The sequence below is a fragment of the Oncorhynchus nerka genome, linkage group LG8 (genome assembly GCF_034236695.1).
Source record: "Oncorhynchus nerka isolate Pitt River linkage group LG8, Oner_Uvic_2.0, whole genome shotgun sequence".
Lineage (NCBI taxonomy): Eukaryota > Metazoa > Chordata > Actinopteri > Salmoniformes > Salmonidae > Oncorhynchus > Oncorhynchus nerka.
The window spans coordinates 60,092,937-60,119,639 of NC_088403.1; the positions used below are offsets into that span (position 1 = coordinate 60,092,937).

At 48.1% G+C, this 26,703-nt stretch overlaps 1 protein-coding gene across 1 annotated transcript; it reads right to left on the reverse strand.

The window, feature by feature from the left end:
• Positions 1-4,742: 4,742 nt before the first annotated feature.
• On the reverse strand, positions 4,743-17,781 carry cckar (cholecystokinin A receptor). The gene is made up of 5 exons (XM_029654822.2): positions 17,283-17,781; positions 16,049-16,300; positions 7,435-7,696; positions 6,985-7,112; positions 4,743-6,688 (listed from the first exon to the last, which is right to left on the reverse strand). Exons 1-5 carry the CDS (start codon positions 17,407-17,409, stop codon positions 6,066-6,068), a joined length of 1,392 nt encoding a protein of 463 aa, XP_029510682.1. The 5' UTR covers positions 17,410-17,781; the 3' UTR covers positions 4,743-6,065.
• Positions 17,782-26,703: the final 8,922 nt, after the last annotated feature.

Genomic DNA, 26,703 nt, shown 5'->3' on the forward strand with positions numbered 1-26,703 from the left:
TACAGCACCTCCTACTGAAGAGCTGGGGCCGTCTACAGCACCTTCTACTGGAGAGATGGGGCCGTCTACAGCACCTCCTACTGGAGAAATGGGGCCGTCTACAGCACCTCCTACTGGAGAGCTGGGGCCGTCTACAGCACCTCCTTCTGGAGAGCTGGGGCCGTCTACAGCACCTCCTACTGGAGAGCTGGGGCCGTCTACAGCACCTCCTTCTGGAGAGATGGGGCCGTCTACAGCACCTCTTACAGGAGAGCTGGGGCCGTCTACAGCACCTCCTACTGGAGAGCTGGGGCCGTCTACAGCACCTTCTACTGGAGAGATGGGGCCGTCTACAGCACCTCCTACTGGAGAAATGGGGCCGTCTACAGCACCTCCTACTGGAGAGCTGGGGCCGTCTACAGCACCTCCTTCTGGAGAGATGGGGCCGTCTACAGCACCTCCTTCTGGAGAGCTGGGGCCGTCTACAGCACCTCCTTCTGGAGAGATGGGGCCGTCTACAGCACCTCCTTCTGGAGAGATGGGGCCGTCTACAGCACCTCCTTCTGGAGAGATGGGGCTGTCTACAGCACCTCCTACTGGAGAGTTGGGCCGTCTACAGCACCTCCTACTGGAGAGATGGGGCCGTCTACAGCACCTCCTACTGGAGAGATGGGGCCGTCTACAGCACCTCCTACTGGAGAGCTGGGGCCGTCTACAGCACCTCCTACTGGAGAGCTGGGGCCGTCTACAGCACCTCCTACTGGAGAGCTGGGGCCGTCTACAGCACCTCCTACTGGAGAGATGGGGCCGTCTACAGCACCTCCTACTGGAGAGATGGGGCCGTCTACAGCACCTCCTACTGGAGAGATGGGGCCGTCTACAGCACCTTCTACTGGAGAGTTGGGGCCGTCTACAGCACCTCCTACTGGAGAGATGGGGCCGTCTACAGCACCTCCTACTGGAGAGATGGGGCCGTCTACAGCACCTCCTACTGGAGAGATGTGGCCGTCTACAGCACCTCCTACTGGAGAGATGGGGCCGTCTACAGCACCTCCTACTGGAGAGATGGGGCCGTCTACAGCACCTCCTACTGGAGAGATGGGGCCGTCTACAGCACCTCCTTCTGGAGAGATGGGGCCGTCTACAGCACCTCCTACTGGAGAGATGGGGCCGTCTACAGCACCTCCTTCTGGAGAGATGGGGCCGTCTACAGCACATCCTACTGGAGAGATGGGGCCGTCTACAGCACCTCCTACTGGAGAGATGGGGCCGTCTACAGCACCTCCTACTGGAGAGATGGGGCCGTCTACAGCACCTCCTACTGGAGAGATGGGGCCGTCTACAGCACCTCCTACTGGAGAGATGGGGCCGTCTACAGCACCTCCTTCTGGAGAGATGGGGCCGTCTACAGCACCTCCTACTGGAGAGATGGGGCCGTCTACAGCACCTCCTTCTGGAGAGATGGGGCCGTCTACAGCACATCCTACTGGAGAGATGGGGCCGTCTACAGCACCTCCTACTGGAGAGATGGGGCCGTCTACAGCACCTCCTACTGGAGAGATGGGGCCGTCTACAGCACCTCCTACTGGAGAGATGGGGCCGTCTACAGCACCTCCTACTGGAGAGATGGGGCCGTGGCACCTCCTTCTGGAGAGATGGGGCCGTCTACAGCACCTCCTACTGGAGAGATGGGGCCGTCTACAGCACCTCCTACTGGAGAGATGGGGCCGTCCACCTCCTACTGGAGAGATGGGGCCGTCTACAGCACCTCCTACTGGAGAGATGGGGCCGTCTACAGCACCTCCTACTGGAGAGATGGGGCCGTCTACAGCACCTCCTACTGGAGAGATGGGGCCGTCTACAGCACCTCCTACTGGAGAGATGGGGCCGTCTACAGCACCTCCTACTGGAGAGATGGGGCCGTCTACAGCACCTCCTTCTGGAGAGATGGGGCCGTCTACAGCACCTCCTACTGGAGAGATGGGGCCGTCTACAGCACCTCCTTCTGGAGAGATGGGGCCGTCTACAGCACATCCTACTGGAGAGATGGGGCCGTCTACAGCACCTCCTACTGGAGAGATGGGGCCGTCTCAGCACCTCCTACTGGAGAGATGGGGCCGTCTACAGCACCTCCTACTGGAGAGATGGGGCCGTCTACAGCACCTCCTTCTGGAGAGATGGGGCCGTCTACAGCACCTCCTACTGGAGAGATGGGGCCGTCTACAGCACCTCCTACTGGAGAGATGGGGCCGTCTACAGCACCTCCTACTGGAGAGATGGGGCCGTCTACAGCACCTCCTACTGGAGAGATGGGGCCGTCTACAGCACCTCCTACTGGAGAGATGGGGCCGTCTACAGCACCTCCTTCTGGAGAGATGGGGCCGTCTACAGCACCTCCTACTGGAGAGATGGGGCCGTCTACAGCACCTCCTTCTGGAGAGATGGGGCCGTCTACAGCACCTCCTTCTGGAGAGATGGGGCCGTCTACAGCACCTCCTACTGGAGAGATTGGGCCGTCTACAGCACCTCCTACTGGAGAGATGGGGCCGTCTACAGCACCTCCTACTGGAGAGATGGGGCCGTCTACAGCACCTCCTACTGGAGAGATGGGGCCGTCTACAGCACCTCCTTCTGGAGAGATGGGGCCGTCTACAGCACCTCCTACTGGAGAGATGGGGCCGTCTACAGCACCTCCTTCTGGAGAGATGGGGCCGTCTACAGCACATCCTACTGGAGAGATGGGGCCGTCTACAGCACCTCCTACTGGAGAGATGGGGCCGTCTACAGCACCTCCTACTGGAGAGATGGGGCCGTCTACAGCACCTCCTTCTGGAGAGATGGGGCCGTCTACAGCACCTCCTACTGGAGAGATGGGGCCGTCTACAGCACCTCCTACTGGAGAGATGGGGCCGTCTACAGCACCTCCTACTGGAGAGATGGGGCCGTCTACAGCACCTCCTACTGGAGAGATGGGGCCGTCTACAGCACCTCCTACTGGAGAGATGGGGCCGTCTACAGCACCTCCTTCTGGAGAGATGGGGCCAACAGCACCTCCTACTGAGAGATGGGGCCGTCTACAGCACCTCCTTCTGGAGAGATGGGGCCGTCTACAGCACATCCTACTGGAGAGATGGGGCCGTCTACAGCACCTCCTACTGGAGAGATGGGGCCGTCTACAGCACCTCCTACTGGAGAGATGGGGCCGTCTACAGCACCTCCTACTGGAGAGATGGGGCCGTCTACAGCACCTCCTTCTGGAGAGATGGGGCCGTCTACAGCACCTCCTTCTGGAGAGATGGGGCCGTCTACAGCTATCCCTTCGGTTTCCCATCCAGGGTTTTAACCAAGCCCAGCTTGGATATTAGTCACTGACTATTACCAAATGGGCTATTATGAGAATGATGGTTGAGAAATCTCCACTCAATAGGTTCACCGTTGCTATCGAAGTCATTCCAAAGGGTCGGTTCAACAGAGCAAATGAAATGGAACCATAGCCACCACAAGCTCACAATCAATGGGAGTGAAAGGGGCATGTGAGAAAAACATAAAACCAAATATGTTGATTTCAGGTGATTTTGATTTTTTTTTTTTTTACATGCTCCCATCAACCCCATTGATTGTTAGCTTGTGGTGGTTAAGGTTAGCTGAAGTTTGTAGTGGCTGTTTAAAATAAGCTGTTCCATGGATTACTGTTTCTCTTGGGCCATAGACTCCTTTCCGGGTGAGGAACCATTTTTAAAATCAAGTTGTAAAATAGTGGACTACTCCTTCAAAAATTGTATCAAATCAAACTGTATTTAATTATGCATTTAAAGTGTATTTGATTTAGTCCTGGTCTTTAAGTCAGATTTTTGGTCCAAATGGAGTCGTGAATCCAACATGTTCATTATTAATTTGTAGACAAACTCTAATTAAAGCAAGACTCAGTAGCAAAGATGGATGCATCTCCTTCAAATGTTGATATTTGGTTGCGTTGACAACCAAACATAATTCAATATCACTTCCGCTATACTGTAAACAGCCTAATGTTACGGTTATCTTACAAACTAATGTAAAAGAATTGATTCAACCCTGAAATGAGTAACGCATCAGTGGCCGCTTTTGAGGTAACTGTAACATTTAAACATCTTATGTAATCAGCCTGCAGGTTCAGGGTCACAGGTCTGTGGAAATCGTCACAATTGCTATAATCAGCACAGAATCTCAAACGCCATTCATCATTTGCACCATGTAGTATAATGTCATCTCAACTGCAATCCAGGTCACTTGGTTGTGCTGTTAGATAATGCGGTATCACTGTGCTTCAAGTTGTTTTATAAATCAACAACATTGATATTCCCGTTTTGAACTTTGTTGTGGTTTTAAATGGTTGAAAGCGCAGTGAAAACACATTTGTGACAACTATACCAAAACTCAGACATTCATTTGAATTTGTTTGCTTTAGATGGTGCTTTCGTCATAGTGATAATAACACATTGTTGAATTCCCAAACTTTTGGCTGTCTTTTTGAGTGAGTTGAATATAGGAATCTCATTGATCAACGTATCTATTAAACATATGACCCAATTCTCCACATTGAAATGCCGTAGTGTGTTTATGCTTCTCAGAAGCCTCATGTCGAAGAAGAAGACCACACTGGCCCTCCCAGTGCAATCCATGAGCACATCTCTGCTGTAGCTCCTGACTCAGAGATTTGAACCCCTCCCCCCCACGGACACCAGCAAGTAGCATAGCAGAGCAGAAATGCATTCTGACATTCTCAAACAACACTACAGACTTTTAATATTTAATTTCCTTTTTCTTTTGGGTAATGCATCCCATGTACTTTACAGAACAATTTCCCTTCGAGAGCAACACTACAAACAGTGACATGACGAAACAATACAACAAAGAGGAGAAAACAACAGAGTTTGCTACATTTGTGCTGCAGTGTATTTAACAACCCAAGTCAACAGAGACCAGGTGTGATATGATTGACAGGTAATGCTGGGAAAGGTCCTTTTTGAAGTAGTGGGACAGACAGGTGCACAGAGTCCCACACCGCGATAAGGCCACAGTCGTGTCACTTACAATAAATAGTACACTAGGTACAATGATAAAAGATGACTGAGTCAAGGACAAGAAAACACCGTTTTTTTTTTTGTGTGCGCCCATGAGGATGACACTATGCTACAAGGCTAGGAATGCGTTTCAGAGCATGACAAGGCCAGGGATGGTAACAATTAGTCCAGATGTATTTACACGTATGGGCATATTTGTGTGTCACACTGCCTGTAAAAAGGAGTCAGAGGTATGGGAAGTTATTTATGTCTTGGGGAACGTGGTGTCGTCCTTGGGCTGTGGTTTGTGCCTTTCAAGTCCCTGACAAGAATGTGTACAGAGAGAATATTATGTAGAGAGGGGAAAACACACACACACAAGGGTCAGCCAGGGTTCATCCGTTCAACATGCTCATGGAGATCTTACATGGCTCTGAAAAAGCTTCTTGGACGTTCCTCTGGGATCATCTGGTCAACGTCAAACCAAGACAACTAGGGTGCTGCTTTTCCCCGTGGGTGATTCAGGAGAGGAGGAGGGGTTTACGTGAAGAGACACTGTGACACATCATGGGTGTTTGAGGTGAATGTCTGTGTGGAGGAACAGCATTGGATGTTAACCTCATGGCTGTCGACATAAACTAGCCATGTTTTCTCACGGTCCCTATTAAAGAAGCATTTCGGGTCCTGTACCTCATAAAGAGTTATATCAGGTGCCACCGTTCCTCAGTTTGTTTACCGATACTTATTTAAATTCATAACCTTCTCCTTGTTGAAAACCTTGGCTGATTATTCCATTTCTCCATTTCATGTAGTCAACATGCCATCGTTTGATTGTCCTTTCTTTGTAATGACACCCAAGTATATCATCAACCTATTGTCTGAGATTCTCTTCATACATACATGTCCACTTTCACAAGTATGGTGACTTTAAAAGTTGAAAGCAGGCATGCATGACCTCATCAGAGACCGAAAGCTCAATGTACAGTGTGTGTGTGTGTATGCGTGACCACTTACTCATTCTGATTGGTCAATGATGGAGAAAGGAAGCTAAGCCTGGGCGGAGCCACGGATACTACTGTATGTGAAGCGTGTGTTATTACCACTCTGTGGCGTGTGCCCATTCTCTCTGCTTCTCATCCCTCCTCTTCCTCCCCCTCTCCCCGTCCCCATCCTACTCCCAGCCCCCCTCCCGACTCCACCGGCCTTGGGGCTGCTACAGCAGGTGAAGGTGGACAGAATCCCTTGGCGGAAACGCTTATTCATGAAGCAGTATATAATGGGGTTGACACAAGCGGAGGTGTACGACAACAGGTGAATGAAGGATATCGGCGCCCCCGAGAGGAGCTTGTCGGCAGAACGGCGGTCGAAGGCCCGCCAGGCGTTAACGGCGAACACGGGCGTCCAGCAAAGGAAGAAGAGACAGACGATGACCAGGAGCATGCGAATCACGCGCTTCTTAGCCATCAGGTTGCAGGTGGAGCTGTTGCTGCACACACGGCTCAGCTTGGACTTGTTGCTGTCCACGTTGTCTCTGCTGTTGACGGTCACGTTAGGGCTAGGGGTCGAGGGAGGGCTCTGGAGGTGGGCGAGCTCGCCCTTCTTCTTGGCGGGCGGAAGGTAGCAGCCGTCGTTGTCGCCGGGTTTGATGCTGCCGGTGCTGCACTGTCTCTCTGTGACAGATCATAACAGCAGATGTGAATACAAAAAATTACTTAAACTAAAGTTGTTTACTCTAAATAAAAATGATAGGTGATAGAAGGGGATCTAATAAAGATAAGGAAATCATCTCTGTGATAGATCAGAAAAATAAGACATGAATAATGACTGATCCTGTGAAAATTAGATTTACCAAAGATTAGCCAATGGTAAACAATGACCAATAAGGATGCCACCAAATTGATATGGCATGATAATGTCGCCAGAGCTGGACATTTTCAAGAGGTCAGTTGAGGTTTTGTATACATACCTCTGCTGGACTTCCTGTTGGCCATCTCAAACTTGATGCCCCTGTAGAGCTCCAGGGAGATGAGGCCATAGGCTGTCATCATCATGATCCCAGGAACCAGGAAGAGCAGCAGCAGCAGGGACACATACCTGTAAGGAAGAAGGCTCGATGGTGTCACCGGATTGGTCGAAAGCAAGTGCCCATTCAGAATGCATCAAAGTGATTTGACCTGAGCAAGAACCGATCTCTGAGCTCAGTGATGTTCTACCTCATCATTGTTAAGGATCTATCATCTAACAGACCAACAAATCAGTGAATTTGATACTTCCCCCTGAAATGAATAGACATGAATATCCCATTTCATCTTTTGCACAGACCGTTCCATTATTTACAGTGAAAATCACCTAGCAGTTGAAACCCCTCTTTGTGATGGCTACCCGTCTACCAAAATGAAACTATCTATCCTCTCACCAGGACTGCTGGATGACATCACTGGGCCAGACCAGGCGGCACATGTTGCCCGTGCTGTTGTTGACCCGGGTGAAGGGCACCAGGGTGCTGGAGATGGGGTAGGGCAGCATGAACAGGAAGCTCACCACCCAGGTGGCAGAGATGACCTTGGCAGCGTGGGACTTGGTTTGCCAGGTCCGGGAGGTCAGGGGGTTGCAGATGGCACTGTAGCGCTCCAGGGAAATGGCCACCAGGTTGAAGGTCGAGACGCTCACCGAGATCCCTGGAGAGATGACGACGGTTAGCGGTCCACAGTTTTGTACCACAGGACTGAGTATACAATCTGATTTAAAGATCGATAACAGACAATAATGTAGGCTACACTAGCATATGTGATTTTGTACGTCTGTGATTTTGTACGTAACATAAGCTCAGTTAAACCAAGCTCCTTAGGCATTTATAAGTTACATTTTTTAAAAATATCAATTCATTTAAAAGTCCAAAAATGAAGATAGCAATCGCAGATTGTCCCTTTGAACCTTGTACAATGGCTAATGTAATACTGTACACACAGCAGGTGGGATTGATACTGTCTACTGTAATACTTTGAATAGCTGGCCTGACACTTTCACGGCTAGTCACTTTGTACTTTCCGAGCGTGTAGGGACAGAGGTAAGTTCCATGATGATCAACAACCCCATCCGGTAACCGGTGGATGTTACAAAAACTCACAAACCAACAAAACAACGGCACCTAGAATGACATGCACGTTACCTTGGTTACGCACCGTGACAGATGAGGTAATCATAGCTACCGACATGGCCGGGATCTCACCGCACGGACCCAAGTCAAGAACAAACAGATCAGGGAGGCTGTGAACTATCTGACTACAAAGAAACACCACGGTGGAACATTTCCCAAAGACAATGAATAATACAACTGTAACCCAGCTGAAAGAAATGCATGTAGATAGGATATATCCAGAGGACATATCTATGCTATATCCAGGGGACATATCTATGCCATATCCAGGGGACATATCCAGGGGACACATATCCAGGGGAAATATCCAGGGGACATATCTATGCCATATCCAGGGGATATATCCAGAGGACATATCTATGCTATATCCAGGGGACACATATCCAGGGGACATATCCAGGGGACATATCTATGCCATATCCAGGGGATATATCCAGAGGACATATCTATGCCATATCCAGGGGACATATCCAGGGGACATATCTATGCCATATCCAGGGGACATATCTATGCCATTTCCAGGGGACATATATCCATGCCATATCCAGGGGACATATCTATGCCATATCCAGGGGACATATCTATGCTATATCCAGGGGACATATTCAGGGGACATATCTATGCCATATCCAGGGGACATATCTATGCCATATCCAGGGGACATATATCCATGCCATATCCAGGGGACATATATCCATGCCATATCCAGGGGACATATCTATGCCATATCCAGGGGACATATCCAGGGGCCATATCTATGCCATATCCAGGGGACATATATCCATGCCATATCCAGGGGACATATATCCATGCTATATCCAGGGGACATATATCCATGCCATATCCAGGGGACATATCCATGCCATATCCAGGGGACATATCCATGCCATATCCAGGGGACATATCTATGCCATATCCAGGGGCCATATCTATGCCATATCCAGGGGATATATATCCATGCCATATCCAGGGGACATATCTATGCCATATCCAGGGGCCATATCTATGCCATATCCAGGGGACATATATCCATGCCATATCCAGGGGACATATCCATGCCATATCCAGGGGATATATATCCATGCTATATCCAGGGGCCATATCTATGCCATATCCAGGGGCCATATCTATGCCATATCCAGGGGATATATATCCATGCTATATCCAGGGGATATATATCCATGCTATATCTAGGGGATATATATCCATGCTATATCCAGGGGATATATATCCATGCTATATCTAGGGGATATATATCCATGCTATATCCAGGGGATATATATCCATGCTATATCCAGGGGATATATATCCATGCCATATCCAGGGGATATATATCCATGCTATATCCAGGGGATATATATCCATGCTATATCCAGTGAGGAAATATGGCTGAAAAGGATTTGAACTACAAGGGCACTTGAAATGTCAGCTATGCTGTATCCAGGACCTGTATATCCATACAATATCCAGACATAACAAATATCAGTGGAATGTGTTTGAACAGGTTATGAAGCATGAGAACGGTACAGCCTCGACTGTAAAGAATGTAGAGAAGGGCTCCTCAACTACGTAGATGTTGCTATTTCTGTGACTGAGAGTTTCAAGTCATTGAGACACTTGTGAACAACAACAGACCCCTTTTGTACCCTGTTCTTCTTCCTCATCTTCTTCTTCTCTTATGACCTGGACCTTTCAGCTCAGAGTAAATGGCAGTGGTGTAATGTACTTTCAAGTTCAACTTAAGTCATTTTTGGGGGTATCTGTACATTACTTGACTATTTATATTTTTGACTACTTTTACTTCACTACATTCCTAAAGAAAAGAATGCACTTTTTACTCCATACATTTTCAGTGACCCAAAAGTCCTCGTTACATTTTAAATGCTTAGCAGGACAGGAAAATGGTCCAGTCACGCACTTATCAAGAGAACACCTGGTCATCCCAACTGCCTCTGATCTGACGGACTCACTAAACAGAGAACATACCTGGTCATCCCTACTGCCTCTGATCTGGTGGACTCACTAACAGAGACCATACCTGGTCATCCCTACTGCCTCTGATCTGGCAGACTCACTAAACAGAGAACATACCTGGTCATCCCTACTGCCTCTGATCTGGCAGACTCACTAAACAGAGAACATACCTGGTCATCCCTACTGCCTCTAATCTGGTGGACTCACTAAACAGAGAACATCCCTGGTAATCCCTACTGCCTCTAATCTGGCAGACTCACTAAACAGAGAACATACCTGGTCATCCCTACTGCCTCTGATCTGGCAGACTCACTAAACAGAGAACATACCTGGTCATCCCTACTGCCTCTAATCTGGTGGAATCACTAAACAGAGAACATCCCTGGTAATCCCTACTGCCTCTAATCTGGTGGACTCACTAAACAGAGAACATCCCTGGTCATCCCTACTGCCTCTAATCTGGTGGACTCACTAAACAGAGAACATCCCTGGTCATCCCTACTGCCTCTAATCTGGTGGACTCACTTATCAAGAGAACATACCTGGTCATCCCTACTTCCTCTAATCTGGTGGACTCACTAAACACACATGCTTTGTTTTTAAATGATGTCTAAGTGTCGAGTGTGCCACAGGGCTATCGGTACATTAAGATACCAAGAAAACGGTGCAGTCTGGTTTGCTTAATATAACGAATTTGAAATAATTTATACTTTTACTTTTGATACTTAAGTATATTTTAGCAATTAGATCTACTTTTGATACTTAAGTATATTTAAAACCAAATACTTTTTGACTTTTACTCAAGTAGTATTTTACTGGGTGACATTCACTTTTACTTTTACTCAAGTATGACAGCTGGGTACTTTTTACACCGCTGGTAAATGGCTCCTTAAATCAGGAGACGTGCCAGTACATTTACAGCCCCAGTGGAGGAGAGGCGATGTGGGAACGCGGCCACGGCTAACAGCCCCAGTGGAGGAGAGGCGATGTGGGAACGCGGCCACGGCTAACAGCCCCAGTGGAGGAGAGGCGATGTGGGAACGCGGCCACGGCTAATAGCCCCAGTGGAGGAGAGGCGATGTGGGAACGCGCCCACGGCTAACAGCCCCAGTGGAGGAGAGGCGATGTGGGAACGCGGCCACGGCTAATAGCCCCAGTGGAGGAGAGGCGATGTGGGAACGCGGCCACGGCTAACAGCCCCAGTGGAGGAGAGGCGATGTGGGAACGCGGCCACGGCTAACAGCCCCAGTGGAGGAGAGGCGATGTGGGAACGCGGCCACGGCTAACAGCCCCAGTGGAGGAGAGGCGATGTGGGAACGCGGCCACGGCTAACAGCCCCAGTGGAGGAGAGGCGATGTGGGAACGCGGCCACGGCTAATAGCCCCAGTGGAGGAGAGCGATGTGGGAACGCGGCCACGGCTAACAGCCCCAGTGGAGGAGAGGCGATGTGGGAACGCGGCCACGGCTAACAGCCCCAGTGGAGGAGAGGCGATGTGGAACGCGGCCACGGCTAACAGCCCCAGTGGAGGAGAGGCGATGTGGGAACGCGGCCACGGCTAACAGCCCCAGTGGAGGAGAGGCGATGTGGGAACGCGGCCACGGCTAACAGCCCCAGTGGAGGAGAGGCGATGTGGGAACGCGGCCATGGCTAACAGCACCAGTGGAGGAGAGGCGATGTGGGAACGCGGCCACGGCTAATAGCCCCAGTGGAGGAGAGGCGATGTGGGAACGCGGCCACGGCTAACAGCCCCAGTGGAGGAGAGCGATGTGGGAACGCGGCCACGGCTAACAGCCCCAGTGGAGGAGAGGCGTGTGGGAACGCGGCCACGGCTAACAGCCCCAGTGGAGGAGAGGCGTGTGGGAACGCGGCCACGGTTAACAGCCCCAGTGGAGGAGAGGCGATGTGGGAACGCGGCCACGGCTAACAGCCCCAGTGGAGGAGAGGCGATGTGGGAACGCGGCCACGGCTAACAGCCCCAGTGGAGGAGAGGCGATGTGGGAACGCGGCCATGGCTAACAGCCCCAGTGGAGGAGAGGCGATGTGGGAACGCGGCCACGGCTAATAGCCCCAGTGGAGGAGAGGCGATGTGGGAACGCGGCCACGGCTAACAGCCCCAGTGGAGGAGAGGCGATGTGGGAACGCGGCCACGGCTAACAGCCCCAGTGGAGGAGAGGCGATGTGGGAACGCGGCCACGGCTAATAGCCCCAGTGGAGGAGAGGCGATGTGGGAACGCGGCCACGGCTAACAGCCCCAGTGGAGGAGAGCGATGTGGGAACGCTGCCACGGCTAACAGCCCCAGTGGAGGAGAGCGATGTGGGAACGCGGCCACGGCTAACAGCCCCAGTGGAGGAGAGGCGATGTGGGAACGCGGCCACGGCTAATAGCCCCAGTGGAGGAGAGGCGATGTGGGAACGCGGCCACGGCTAATAGCCCCAGTGGAGGAGAGGCGATGTGGGAACGCGGCCACGGCTAACAGCCCCAGTGGAGGAGAGGCGATGTGGGAACGCGGCCACGGCTAACAGCCCCAGTGGAGGAGAGGCGATGTGGGAACGCGGCCACGGCTAACAGCCCCAGTGGAGGAGAGGCGATGTGGGAACGCGGCCACGGCTAACAGCCCCAGTGGAGGAGAGGCGATGTGGGAACGCGGCCACGGCTAACAGCCCCAGTGGAGGAGAGGCGATGTGGGAACGCGGCCACGGCTAATAGCCCCAGTGGAGGAGAGGCGATGTGGGAACGCGGCCACGGCTTATAGCCCCAGTGGAGGAGAGGCGATGTGGGAACGCGGCCACGGCTAACAGCCCCAGTGGAGGAGAGCGATGTGGGAACGCGGCCACGGCTAACAGCCCCAGTGGAGGAGAGGCGATGTGGGAACGCGGCCACGGCTAATAGCCCCAGTGGAGGAGAGGCGATGTGGGAACGCGGCCACGGCTAACAGCCCCAGTGGAGGAGGCGATGTGGGAACGCGGCCACGGCTAATAGCCCCAGTGGAGGAGAGGCGATGTGGGAACGCGGCCACGGCTAATAGCCCCAGTGGAGGAGAGGCGATGTGGGAACGCGGCCACGGCTAATAGCCCCAGTGGAGGAGAGGCGATGTGGGAACGCGGCCATGGCTAACAGCCCCAGTGGAGGAGAGGCGATGTGGGAACGCGGCCACGGTTAACAGCCCCAGTGGAGGAGAGGCGATGTGGGAACGCGGCCACGGTTAACAGCCCCAGTGGAGGAGAGGCGATGTGGGAACGCGGCCACGGTTAACAGCCCCAGTGGAGGAGAGGCGATGTGGGAACGCGGCCACGGTTAACAGCTCCAGTGGAGGAGAGGCGACGTGGGAACGCGGCCACGGCTAATAGCCCCAGTGGAGGAGAGGCGACGTGGGAACGCGGCCACGGCTAACAGCCCCAGTGGAGGAGAGGCGATGTGGGAACGCGGCCACGGCTAACAGCCCCAGTGGAGGAGAGGCGATGTGGGAACGCGGCCACGGCTAATAGCCCCAGTGGAGGAGAGGCGATGTGGGAACGCGGCCACGGCTAATAGCCATCAGATGACTTGATTTGGTGTCTCTTCACACCAGGCACCAGGTCAGAGACAAAATGGAGGCTTTAATGGCTTCTGGGATTTGCTTCTCTATTGATTTTCTATCATCAGGCCAATTTAATCGCCCCCAGTGAGTGGTTGAATCTGGAAGGAATCGTCCTATGTGGACAGAACCTACTGTCTCTTCCCTTACCTGACCCCTTGAAGTGAGTGGCATCGGTGTAGAAGACAATAATAAGGTCATTCCACGCATGGGGCGGCAAGTAGCCCAGTGGTTAGCATGTTGGGCCAGTAACCGAAAGGTTGCTGGATCGAATCCCCGAGCTGACAAGGTAAGAATCTGTTGTTCTGCCCCTGAACAAGGCAGTTAACCCTCTGTTCCCCCGGTAGGCCATTATTATAAATAAGAATTTGTTCTTAACTGACCTAGTTAAATAAAGATCAAATTAAAAAACATCTGACCCTACTGATTGTGTACAATACCTTAACTATGCAACACTTGCAGATGCTCGAGCACCTTCTATGGCAGTACTACACAAATCCCAACAAACAAACCCATTACAGTTTGTGAATACGTAACCAGGGCCCATATCCACAAAGCATCTCAAAAAAATAAAGGGAACACTAAAATAACATCCTAGATCTGAATGAATGAAATATTCCTATTAAATACTTTTTTTCTTTACATAGTTGAATGTGCCGACAACAAAATCACACAAAAATTATCAATGGAAATCAAATTTATCAACCCATGGAGGTCTGGATTTGGAGTCACACTCAAAATTAAAGTGGAAAACCACACTACAGGCTGATCCAACTTTGATGTAATGTCCTTAAAACAAGTCAAAATGAGGCTCAGTAGTGTGTGTGGCCTCCACGTGCCGGTATGACCTCCCTACAACTCCTGGGCATGCTCCTGATGAGGTGGCGGATGGTCTCCTGAGGGATCTCCTCCCAGACCTGGACTAAAGCATCCGCCAACTCCTGGACAGTCTGTGGTGCAACGTGGTGTTGGTGGATGGAGCGAGACATGATGTCCCAGATGTGCTCAATTGGATTCAGGTCTGGGGAACGGGAGGGCCAGTCCATAGCATCAATGCCTTCCTCTTGCAGGAACTGCTGACACACTCCAGCCACATGAGGTCTAGCATTGTCTTGCATTAGGAGGAACCCAGGGCCAACCGCACCAGCATATGGTCTCACAAGGGGTCTAAGGATCTCATCTCGGTACCTAATAGCAGTCAGGCTACCTCTGGCGAGCACATGGAGGGCTGTGCGGCCCCCCAAAGAAATGCCACCCCACACCATGACTGACCCACCGCCAAACCGGTCATGCTGGAGGATGTTGCAGGCAGCAGAACGTTCTCCACGGCATCTCCAGACTGTCACGTCTGTCACATGTGCTCAGTGTGAACCTGCTTTCATCTGTGAAGAGCACAGGGTGCCAGTGGCGAATTTGCCAATCTTGGTGTTCTCTGGCAAATGCCAAACGTCCTGCACGGTGTTGGGCTGTAGTAAGCACAACCCCAACCTGTGGACGTCGGGCCCTCATACCACCCTCACGGAGTCTGTTTCTGACCGTTTGAGCAGACACATGCACATTTGTGGCCTGCTGGAGGTCATTTTGCAGGGCTCTGGCAGTGCTCCTTCTGCTCCCCCTTGCACAAAGGCGGAGGTAGCGGTCCTGCTGCTGGATTGTTGCCCTCCTACGGCCTCCTCCACGTCTCCTGATGTACCGGCCTGTCTCCTGGTAGCGCCTCCATGCTCTGGACACTACGCTGACAGACACAGCAAACCTTCTTGCCACATCTCGCATTGATGTGCCATCCTGGATGAGCTGCACTACCTGAGCCACTTGTGTGGGTTGTAGACTCCATCTCATGCTACCACTAGAGTGAAAGCACCGCCAGCATTCAAAAGTGACCAAAACATCAGCCAGGAAGCATAGGAACTGAGAAGTGGTCTGTGGTCACCACCTGCAGAACCACTCCTTTATCTTGCTAATTGCCTATAATTTCCACCTGTTGTCTATTCCATTTGCACAACAACATGTGAAATTTATTGTCAATCAGTGTTGCTTCCTAAGTGGACAGTTTGATTTCACAGAAGTGTGATTGACTTGGAGTTACATTGTGTTGTTTAAGTGTTCCCTTTATTTTTTTGAGCAGTGTATAATGAATTAGATTATATGGACAGATCCTAGATCAGCACTCCAACTATGAGACGATTTGTGAGTACGGGCCCAGGTCAGAACCTGTGTACGTACAGTGCTTCCACAGGACTCACCCATGAAGTACATGGCCACGACTTTGTTTCTCAGGTACCATATCGGCATCAGGGTCGTGACCTGTGTACAGTAAACTCACCCATGAAGTACATGGCCACCTTGCAGATGCCCGAGCCAAACACAAAGTCCCTCATGAGGTTGGGGATGAGGGTGAAGGGCATGCAGAAGAGGCAGAGCATCAGGTCGCTGGCGGCCAGGGAGAGCAGGAACAGGTTGGTGACGGTGCGCATGCGGCGGTTCCTCACCAGCACGGCGATGATCAGGCTGTTACCCAGCACGCTGACCAGGAAGATGAGGCTATAGAGGAAGATACGTACCGTCTGATTCAAATCTATACAGAGGAGAGACAAATGGTCAGCATTATTGTTGTGATAATTGTCTTTATCATCATCATCATTTTTATTATCATAAATATCCTTTATCTTAATAATAATCAACATCATTATCATCCCTACATTGTTACGGTCATTATTATCATCATCATTACTTTCAAATAATCAATCCATTAAGTCTGTCTGTTTTCAATGGCATAGCCCTTGTGTGAAGAGGTTGACGTTCATTTAAGTGTATCCTAATTCGATTGTCAAATATTTTTGTTGTGCATTACTCATCCGGGTTATTTTAGAGCCAGCATTAATGAAGGCAAGCTGGAATTCAGTTGGAGTCAGTTCTGATTGGTCGCATCAGTGTGTGCATATGGGGCTTGAGTGTGCATATGTGGGGCTTGAATTAGCAACATTAAATTCAACATGTTCTGTCCCTTATTTAATATTTTAAAGATTATAGATCTATATTATACATATCAGCTCAATTGCAATGGGAATTCAGAGATAATTTCCGTTAATGTAACACTCAGACCATTTTGACTTAAGCAAATAGGCAATACTTGTTGACCTGGTCTTAATTTACGTAAAAAAAACAAAATGATATTCAGTCCTAGGGCACTCCATCCAAGCAGAGGAGCAGAAAGATCGCATGCTACTTCAACCGGCGTAAAGCGCACTGGCCCTGCTTGGGGGTGTCCAGAGGGTCGCTCTCCATGTGCCGTTCAGCAAAAATCCCAAAATATGACTAACAGTTTAAAATATGTATTATTTGAGAAACAACGCATTTTCTCAATCAAAAAACGAATGGCCCAACGTGTGTGTAACAGTCTGGGAATGTTATGATCTCAAAACAAAACAGTTTTGTGACTTTTCATCAATATCTCCACTAAAATGTTTTATTTAGATTTAAAACATACTACAATTAGACATGGACTTTTTGTTCATTTAATTTCCCCCCAATTTATGATTATCAATAGGATTGGTTACCTTTCGGTTCCGGAGGGGTCTCGCTTTCATCTTCACACTCTGAGACATTCTTGATTCCAAAGTCACACAATATTTTATAAAGATTAGTTGAGTTTATGAGCATATCATGCAATGTAAATGGTTCCATTTTTGTTGTTCTATCTTATTTTTTTTCTAGTGCATAAATGGATATTATAGGCTCTATGTAAAGGAACCCATTCGGTTCATCCTTCGCAGTCTAAGACGATGGCAAACTTGACATTATAATGCCAGCAAATCAAACTTCCCACATGTCATGTTCATATTCTCCAGGGAAAAGTCTTAAAAGAGCCTCGAACTGAAGATGCCGCGTTCAAAGAAGTTTTGCATGACCCCATTTATGTTTGATGTAAGATAATGATCCAGTTTTCAACGAAATCTACAAGTAATAGAGTCAGTGAGCAAAAATGATTGAAGTCAAGCGTCTGCTGCATGCGGCCCGTTGCGCTCCGTCTCGCGCTTCAATGTTGATATGAGAAACCCAGTAGAAGAGCTGTGGACAGAGAGACTCTCTGCTCTTGGAAGAGACCCCGCCTCTCGAGCCCATGGTCATGCAAGGTGCAACAGCATTTTCAAATGGACATTTGTGTCACTCCTACTGTGATTTTTCCCGTCTGTTGCAAAAGTAAACGTATTACTGACAATATTTGAAGAACATCAAATCAATATTTTTTCCCAACAAAACTAAAATAGTTTTAGATTTGTTATCTGAACAACAACAAAAAAACGACTTATATGCAAGATCTGCGAGGTGTAACAATGTCAGAGACCATTTCCTCCCGTAATTGGTTGTTCACATGAGAAATAATAAGCAGTCGTTATAGGAGAGGACTGGACAGAGGCTCACCTGATGATGGCAATCCATCAACATGCCTTAACTCCACATGCATGTTTTGCATTTAAAAAATCTCCTCTCAGTAATTACATCACGTTAACTACAGTTAGACCTAAGATGCATATCATACTCCAAAAATGACCTTTCTAAACCCTCAGCCATGGTAGCCTATAGTCTAATAATGATGGACACCCACAAACATTTAAACTGATTTCTTACCTTTGGATGTGGATGAGTCACAGCAGAGTCATGGGGTACATGTAGCAGGTCATTGTTGTTATAAGCTTGGCTTACTCAAATGACTCCACCATTTATAGGCTAAGTAATGCTATGGTAGTGAGATGTTGTTGGATACAGCACCACAAAAACATAGATCATCTAGAACATGTGAGTCCAAACAATGTCTGATCCATAGAGATATACCATGTCCTACAGTATATACACTACCAGTCAAAAGTTTGAACACACCTACTCATTCAAGGGTTTTTTTTTTTTAAAGTTTTCTACATTGTAGAATAATAGTGAAGACATCAAAACTATGAAATAGCACATATGTAGTAACCTAAAAAGTGTGACAAAAAATATAAATATATTTTATATTTGAGATTCGTCAAAGTAGCCACCTTTTGCCTTGATGACAGCTTTGCACACTCTTGGCATTCTCTCAACCAGCTTCACGAGGAATGCTTTTCCAACTGGCTTGAAGGAGTTTCCACATATGCTGAGCACTTTCTGGCTGCTTGTCCTTCACTCTGCGGTTCAACACATCCCAAACCATCTCAATTAGGTTGAGGTGATGGTGGAGGCCAGGTCATCTGATGCAGCACTCCATCACTCTCCTTGGTCAAATAGCCCTTACACAGCCTGGAGGTGTGTTGGGTCATTGTCCTGTTGAAAAACAAATGAAAGTCCCACTAAGCGCAAACCAGATGGGATGGCGTATCGCTGCAGAATGCCCAGATGGGGCGGCAGAGTAGCCTAGTGGTTAGAGCGTTTGGACTAGTAACCGAAAGGTTGCAAGTTCAAATCCCTGAGCTGACAAGGTACAAAATCTGTCGTTCTGCCCCTGAACAGGCAGTTTACCCACTGTTCCTAGGCCGTTATTGAAAATAAGAATCTGTTCTTAACTGACTTGCCTAGTAAAAAAATTTTTTTAAATGCTGGGTAGTGTGCCTTGAATTCTAAATAAATCACGACAGTGTCACCAGCAAAACACCTCCACACCATCACACCTCCTCCTCCATGCTTCATGGTGGGAACCACACATGCGTAGATCATCCGTTCACCTACTCTGTGTCTCAAAGACACGGCTGTTGGAACCAAAATGTTCTAATTTGGACTCATCAGACCAGACAACAGATTTCCACCAGTCTAATGTCCATTGCTCGTGTTTCTTGGCCCAAGCAAGTCTCTTCTTATTATTGGTGTCCTTTAGTAGTGGTTTCTTTGCAGCAATTTGACAATGGAGGCCTGATTTACACAATCTCCCCTGAACAGTTGATGTTGAAATGTGTCTGTTACTTGAACTCTGTGAAGCATTGGGCTGCAATATGACGTGCCATTAACGTTACTGATTAGAATTTTGGGCAGGTAACTAGTAACTGGAACAGATTACATTTAGAATGTAACCAAACCTTGGTTGGGTTGTGTTTCGGAGGACGCATGGCTTTCGACCTTCGTCTCTCCCGAGCCTGTACGGGAGTTGTAGCGATGAGACAAGATAGTAACTACTAACAATTGGATACCACGAAATTGGGGAGAAAAAGGGGTAAAAATAAAAAATAAATAAAAAAGAGGAAGAGATTGCAGGCTATTAACACACTGGTACTCAGGCTTGGGTAGGTTACATTCTAAATGTAATCTGTTCCAGTTACTAGTTACCTGCCCAAAATTCTAATCAGTAACGTTAATTTTGGATTACCCAAACTCAGTAACGTAATCTGATTACATTCAGTTACTTTTAGATTAGTTTCCCCTTAAGAGGCATTAGAAGAAGACAAAAATGTATGTTACCAATTGAATGACATCTATTGCTGGATAAATCTATGGAAAAGTTTACATAGCTGGACATATATGGATGTTAAATGTTACTTTATGGGTTGGTTATGTAGGCTTCTTCTTAGCCATCGCTTTCTACTAAACTCAGCAAAAAAGGAAATGTCCTCTCACTGTCAACTGCGTTTATTTTCAGCAAACTTAACACATGTAAATATTTGTATGAACAGAAGATTCAACAACTGAGACATAAACTGAACAAGTTCCACAGACATGTGACTAACAGAAATTGAATAACGTGTCCCTGAACAAAAGGGGGTTCAAAATCAAAAGTAACAGTCAGTAGCTGTGTGGCCACCAGCTGCATTAAGTACTGCAGTGCATCTCCTCCTCATGGACTGCACCAGATGTGCCAGTTCTTGCTGTGAGATGTTACCCAACTCTTCCACCAAGGCACCTGCAAGTTCCCAGACATTTCTGGAGGGAATGGCCCTAGCCCTCACCCTCCGATCCAACAGGTCCCAGATGTGCTCAATGGGATTGAGATCCGGGCTCTTCGCTGGCCATGGCAAAACACTGACATTCCTGTCTTGCAGGAGATCACGCACAGAACAAGCAGTATGGCTGGTGACATTGTCATGCTGAAGGGTCATGTCAGGATGAGCCTGCAGGAAGGGTACCACATGAGGGAGGAGGATGTCTTCCCTGTAACGCACAGCGTTGAGATTGCCTGCAATGACAACAAGCTCAGTCCGATGATCCTGTGACACACCGCCCCCAGACCATGACGGACCCTCCACCTCCAAACCGATCCCGCTCCAGAGTACAGGCCTTGGTGAAACGCTCATTCCTTCGACGATAAATGCAAATCCGACCATCACCCCTGGTGAGACAAAACCGTGACTCGTCAGTGAAGAGGACTTTTTGCCAGTCCTGTCTGGTCCAGCGACGGTGGGTTTGTGCCCGTAGGCGACGTTGTTGCCTGTGATGGCAGGCCTCACCAGACAACAGGCATACAAGCTCTCAGTCCAGCCTCTCTCAGCCTATTGCGGACAGTCTGAGCACTGATGGAGGGATTGTGCGTTCCAGGTGTAACTCTGGAAGTTGTTGTTGCCATCCTGTACCTGTCCCGCAGGTGTGATGTTCAGATGTACTGATCCTGTGAAGGTGTTGTTACACGTGGTCTGCCACTGCGAGGACGATCAGCTATCCATCCTGTCTCTCTGTAGCGCTGGCCTATGTGTCTCACAGTACGGACATTGCAATTTATTGCCCTGGCCACATCTGCAGTCCTCATGCCTCCATGCAGCATGCCTAAGGCACATTCACACAGATGAGCAGGGACCCTGGGCATTTTTATTTTGGTGTTTTTCAGAGTCAGTAGAAAGGCCTCTTTAGTGTCCTAGGTTTTCATAACTGTGACCTTAATTACCTACCATCTGTAAGCTGTTAGTGTCTTGATGACCGTTCCACAGGTTCAGTAATTGTTTATGGTTCATTGAACAAGCATGGGAAACAGTGTTTATACCCTTTACAATGAAGATCTGTGAAGTCATTTGGATTTTTACGAATTATCTTTGAAAGAGAGGGTCCTGAAAAATGGACGTTTCTTTTTTTCTGAGTTTAAATATAATAAATAATCAATAAAATTATATCTTTACATTAATATATATAATGTATAAGTCCATAAATGGATGTAGCAACTACAGATTGCCCCTTTAAGTCTACTAAACGTGTGCGAGTGTACATTAGACCTGTGATTTATTTATTTTATCAGCATGAATTAGATTGAGCAATAAAAGCCACACTTTTATTCTATAGGCTGGGATCTGTTGTCAGAGCATATGTTTCACTGGCTGTCCGCTGGTTTCAAAAACAATAATTGATAGGCAGCTTAAACTTCTTAAACAAAATAAACAGCAGCTATCAATGGGCTAGGACCTAATGTCGTTCGTCTTTGTTTCCTTTTCATGCATAGTACGTGTGTAGTTGCTAAGTAACCACTGCCTCTGCTCAGGACAGTCCCATCACCGGATAGCCAATGGATTCTGAAAATCAAACTGCTCTATCCTATTTACAATAAAAACGAGCTTTGTAAATAATGGATAAGAGAACGGTATTATCACGGACAATTGCGCACATTATCCAGAGATATAATAAAGGAACTCATTTACACTCTCAAATGTTCCGAGATGGCATAGCAGTTCAGTTCAGACGTCTTTTGTCCTCGTCTTGTCGTGTCCTGTATATATATATATTTACAACTTTTTTCACATACATTTTATTTTTATTTTCCATCAACTCATCTTCAAAACACTCTCCTGCAACCCGCCTCGCCAATTTATATTTATAAATAAGTATTATTTACCTCAAATCTGCAATCCTCCAAGAAGCTAGCCAGAAACTCCAAGAAGCTAGCCAGAAACTAGCCAGGAGCTAGCCAGAAGCTAGCCCAGAAGCTAATCCAGAAGCTAATCAGAAGCTAGTTCAGAAGCTAGTTAGCTTCTTTACTGGCAAATCGTTAGTATTCAGCTAACCACGGTTTGTGGTCATCAGCTATCCTTTAGCTCGAAAATCTATCGCCAGTTTTGTACGGCGCAGCGCGGCTCGGTACGGAACATACCGGACCAATTTTTCTCTCCATGTCCCTGGATTTCAACTGCTCTCTGGACATTCATACCCAGATCTCACAGCTAGCTAGCTGCTATCCGTGTGACTATCTGCTTTCGTCGATTCCGGAGCAAACATCAATTACTCCGGAGCTAGCCAGCTCCGTCAATCACTCCTGAGTTCCATCAATCACTCCTGGGCTGCAGTCACCTATCCGGACCCGTTTTACTGCCTACGCGGAGCCCCACCGGGCCTTCACAACTGGACTGCCGACGTTATCTACCCGAAGGAGATCCGGCTGGCTCCTCCGTCGCGACGTTACCTGAACGCCCATCTGCGGCCTGCTAACCGTTAGCTGTCTTACCGGCTGCTCTCAGAATAGACAATTCGGACAATTTATTTATTTTTATTATTATTATGTTTCTTCTTGGACCTCTATAACTATATCTAATGTTTATTTATTTGTATTATTATTATGTTTCTTCTTGGGCCTCTATAACTATATCTAATGTTTATTTTATTTATTTTTTATTTATTTTTTTTGTTTATTTTGTTTATTTTGTTGTTGTGTGATTTGGATGAATCCCCTCTACCACACGGAACCTCACTAATCTACTGACGGAACGCAAGAGGTGGCTAACAACAGACCTCCATCCTATGCTAGCTTGCTACTGTATTCACATCCTACCATACCTTTGTCTGTACATTATACCTTGATGCTATTTTATCGCCCCCAGAAACCTCCTTTTACTCTCTGTTCCAGACGTTCTAGACGACCAATTCTTATTGCTTTTAGCCGCACCCTTATTCTTCTCCTCCTTTGTTCCTCTGGCGATGTAGAGGTGAATCCAGGCCCTGCAGTGCCTAGCTCCACTCCTATTCCCCAGGCGCTCTCTTTTGATGACTTCTGTAACCGTAATAGCCTTGGTTTCATGCATGTTAACATTAGAAGCCTCCTCCCTAAGTTTGTTTTATTCACTGCTTTAGCACACTCTGCCAACCCGGATGTTCTAGCTGTGTCTGAATCCTGGCTTAGGAAGACCACCAAAAATTCAGAAATTTTAATTCCAAACTACAACATTTACAGACAAGATAGAACTGCCAAAGGGGGCGGTGTTGCAATCTACTGCAAAGATAGCCTGCAGAGTTCTGTCCTACTATCCAGGTCTGTACCCAAACAATTTGAACTTCTACTTTTAAAAATCCACCTCTCTAAAAACAAGTCTCTCACCGTTGCCGCCTGCTATAGACCACCCTCTGCCCCCAGCTGTGCTCTGGACACCATATGTGAACTGATTGCCCCCCATCTATCTTCAGAGCTCGTGCTGCTAGGCAACCTAAACTGGAACATGCTTAACACCCCAGCTATCCTACAATCTAAACTTGATGCCCTCAATCTCACACAAATTATCAATGAACCTACCAGGTACCCCCCCAAAGCCTTGAACACGGGCACCCTCATAGATATCATCCTAACCAACTTCCCCTCTAAATACACCTCTGCTGTCTTCAACCAAGATCTCAGCGATCACTGCCTCATTGCCTGCATCCGTAATGGGTCAGCGGTCAAACGACCTCCACTCATCACTGTAAAACGCTCCCTGAAACACTTCAGCGAGCAGGCCTTTCTAATCAACCTGGCCGGGGTATCCTGGAAGGATATTGATCTCATCCCGTCAGTAGAGGATGCCTGGATATTTTTTTTAAATGCCTTCCTAACCATCTTAAATAAACATGCCCCATTCAAGAAATTTAGAACCAGGGAACAGATATAGCCCATGGTTCTCCCCAGACCTGACTGCCCTTAACCAACACAAAAACACCCTATGGCGTTCTGCATTAGCATCGAACAGCCCCCGTGATATGCAGCTGTTCAGGGAAGCTAGAAACCGTTATACACAGGCAGTTAGAAAAGCCAAGGCTAGCTTTTTCAAGCAGAAATTTGCTTCCTGCAACACTAACTCAAAAAAGTTCTGGGACACTGTAAAGTCCATGGAGAATAAGAACACCTCCTCCCAGCTGCCCACTGCACTGAAGATAGGAAACACTGTCACCACTGATAAATCCACCATAATTGAGAATTTCAATAAGCATTTTTCTACGGCTGGCCATGCTTTCCACCTGGCTACTCCTACCCCGGTCAACAGCACTGCACCCCCAACAGCAACTCGCCCAAGCCTTCCCCATTTCTCCTTCTCCCAAATCCATTCAGCTGATGTTCTGAAAGAGCTGAAAAATCTAGACCCCTACAAATCAGCCGGGCTAGACAATCTGGACCCTTTCTTTCTAAAATTATCTGCCGAAATTGTTGCCACCCCTATTACTAGCCTGTTCAACTTCTCTTTCGTGTCGTCTGAGATTCCCAAAGATTGGAAAGCAGCTGCGGTCATCCCCCTCTTCAAAGGGGGGGACACTCTTGACCCAAACTGCTACAGACCTATATCTATCCTACCATGCCTTTCTAAGGTCTTCGAAAGCCAAGTCAACAAACAGATTACCGACCATTTCGAATCTCACCATACCTTCTCTGCTATGCAATCTGGTTTCAGAGCTGGTCATGGGTGCACCTCAGCCACGCTCAAGGTCCTAAACGATATCTTAACCGCCATCGATAAGAAACATTACTGTGCAGCCTTATTCATTGATCTGGCCAAGGCTTTCGACTCTGTCAATCACCACATCCTCATCGGCAGACTCGACAGCCTTGGTTTCTCAAATGATTGCCTCGCCTGGTTCACCAACTACTTCTCTGATAGATTTCAGTGTGTCAAATCGGAGGGTCTGCTGTCCGGACCTCTGGCAGTCTCTATGGGGGTGCCACAGGGTTCAATTTTTGGACCGACTCTCTTCTCTATATACATCAATGAGGTCGCTCTTGCTGCTGGTGAGTCTCTGATCCACCTCTACGCAGACGACACCATTCTGTATACTTCCGGCCCTTCTTTGGACACTGTGTTAACAACCCTCCAGGCAAGCTTCAATGCCATACAACTCTCCTTCCGTGGCCTCCAATTGCTCTTAAATACAAGTAAAACTAAATGCATGCTCTTCAACCGATCGCTACCTGCACCTACCCGCCTGTCCAACATCACTACTCTGGACGGCTCTGACTTAGAATACGTGGACAACTACAAATACTTAGGTGTCTGGTTAGACTGTAAACTCTCCTTCCAGACCCATATCAAACATCTCCAATCCAAAGTTAAATCTAGAATTGGCTTCCTATTTCGCAACAAAGCATCCTTCACTCATGCTGCCAAACATACCCTTGTAAAACTGACCATCCTACCAATCCTCGACTTTGGCGATGTCATTTACAAAATAGCTTCCAATACCCTACTCAACAAATTGGATGCAGTCTATCACAGTGCAATCCGTTTTGTCACCAAAGCCCCATATACTACCCACCATTGTGACCTGTACGCTCTCGTTGGCTGGCCCTCGCTTCATACTCGTCGCCAAACCCACTGGCTCCATGTCATCTACAAGACCCTGCTAGGTAAAGTCCCCCCTTATCTCAGCTTGCTGGTCACCATAGCATCTCCCACCTGTAGCACACGCTCCAGCAGGTATATCTCTCTAGTCACCCCCAAAACCAATTCTTTCTTTGGCCGCCTCTCCTTCCAGTTCTCTGCTGCCAATGACTGGAACGAACTACAAAAATCTCTGAAACTGGAAACACTTATCTCCCTCACTAGCTTTAAGCACCAACTGTCAGAGCATCTTACAGATTACTGCACCTGTACATAGCACACCTATAATTTAGCCCAAACAACTACCTCTTTCCCAACTGTATTTAATTTATTTGATTTATTTTGCTCCTTTGCACCCCATTATTTTTATTTCTACTTTGCACATTCTTCCATTGCAAAACTACCATTCCAGTGTTTTACTTGCTATATTGTATTTACTTTGCCACCATGGCCTTTTTTGCCTTTACCTCCCTTCTCATCTCATTTGCTC

What these genes read in the sequence shown, in the direction of transcription:
- cckar (XM_029654822.2), bottom strand. Translation starts at nt 17,409, where the DNA reads ATGGAACCATTTACATTGCATGATATGCTCATAAACTCAACTAATCTT. An exon ending in GGTGGCCATGTACTTCATGG is followed by an intron (nt 7,697 to 16,048) that starts GTGAGTTTACTG and finishes TCATCTCTCCAG; the next exon opens with GGATCTCGGTGAGCGTCTCG. An exon ending in CAACAGGAAGTCCAGCAGAG is followed by an intron (nt 6,689 to 6,984) that starts GTATGTATACAA and finishes GATCTGTCACAG; the next exon opens with AGAGACAGTGCAGCACCGGC.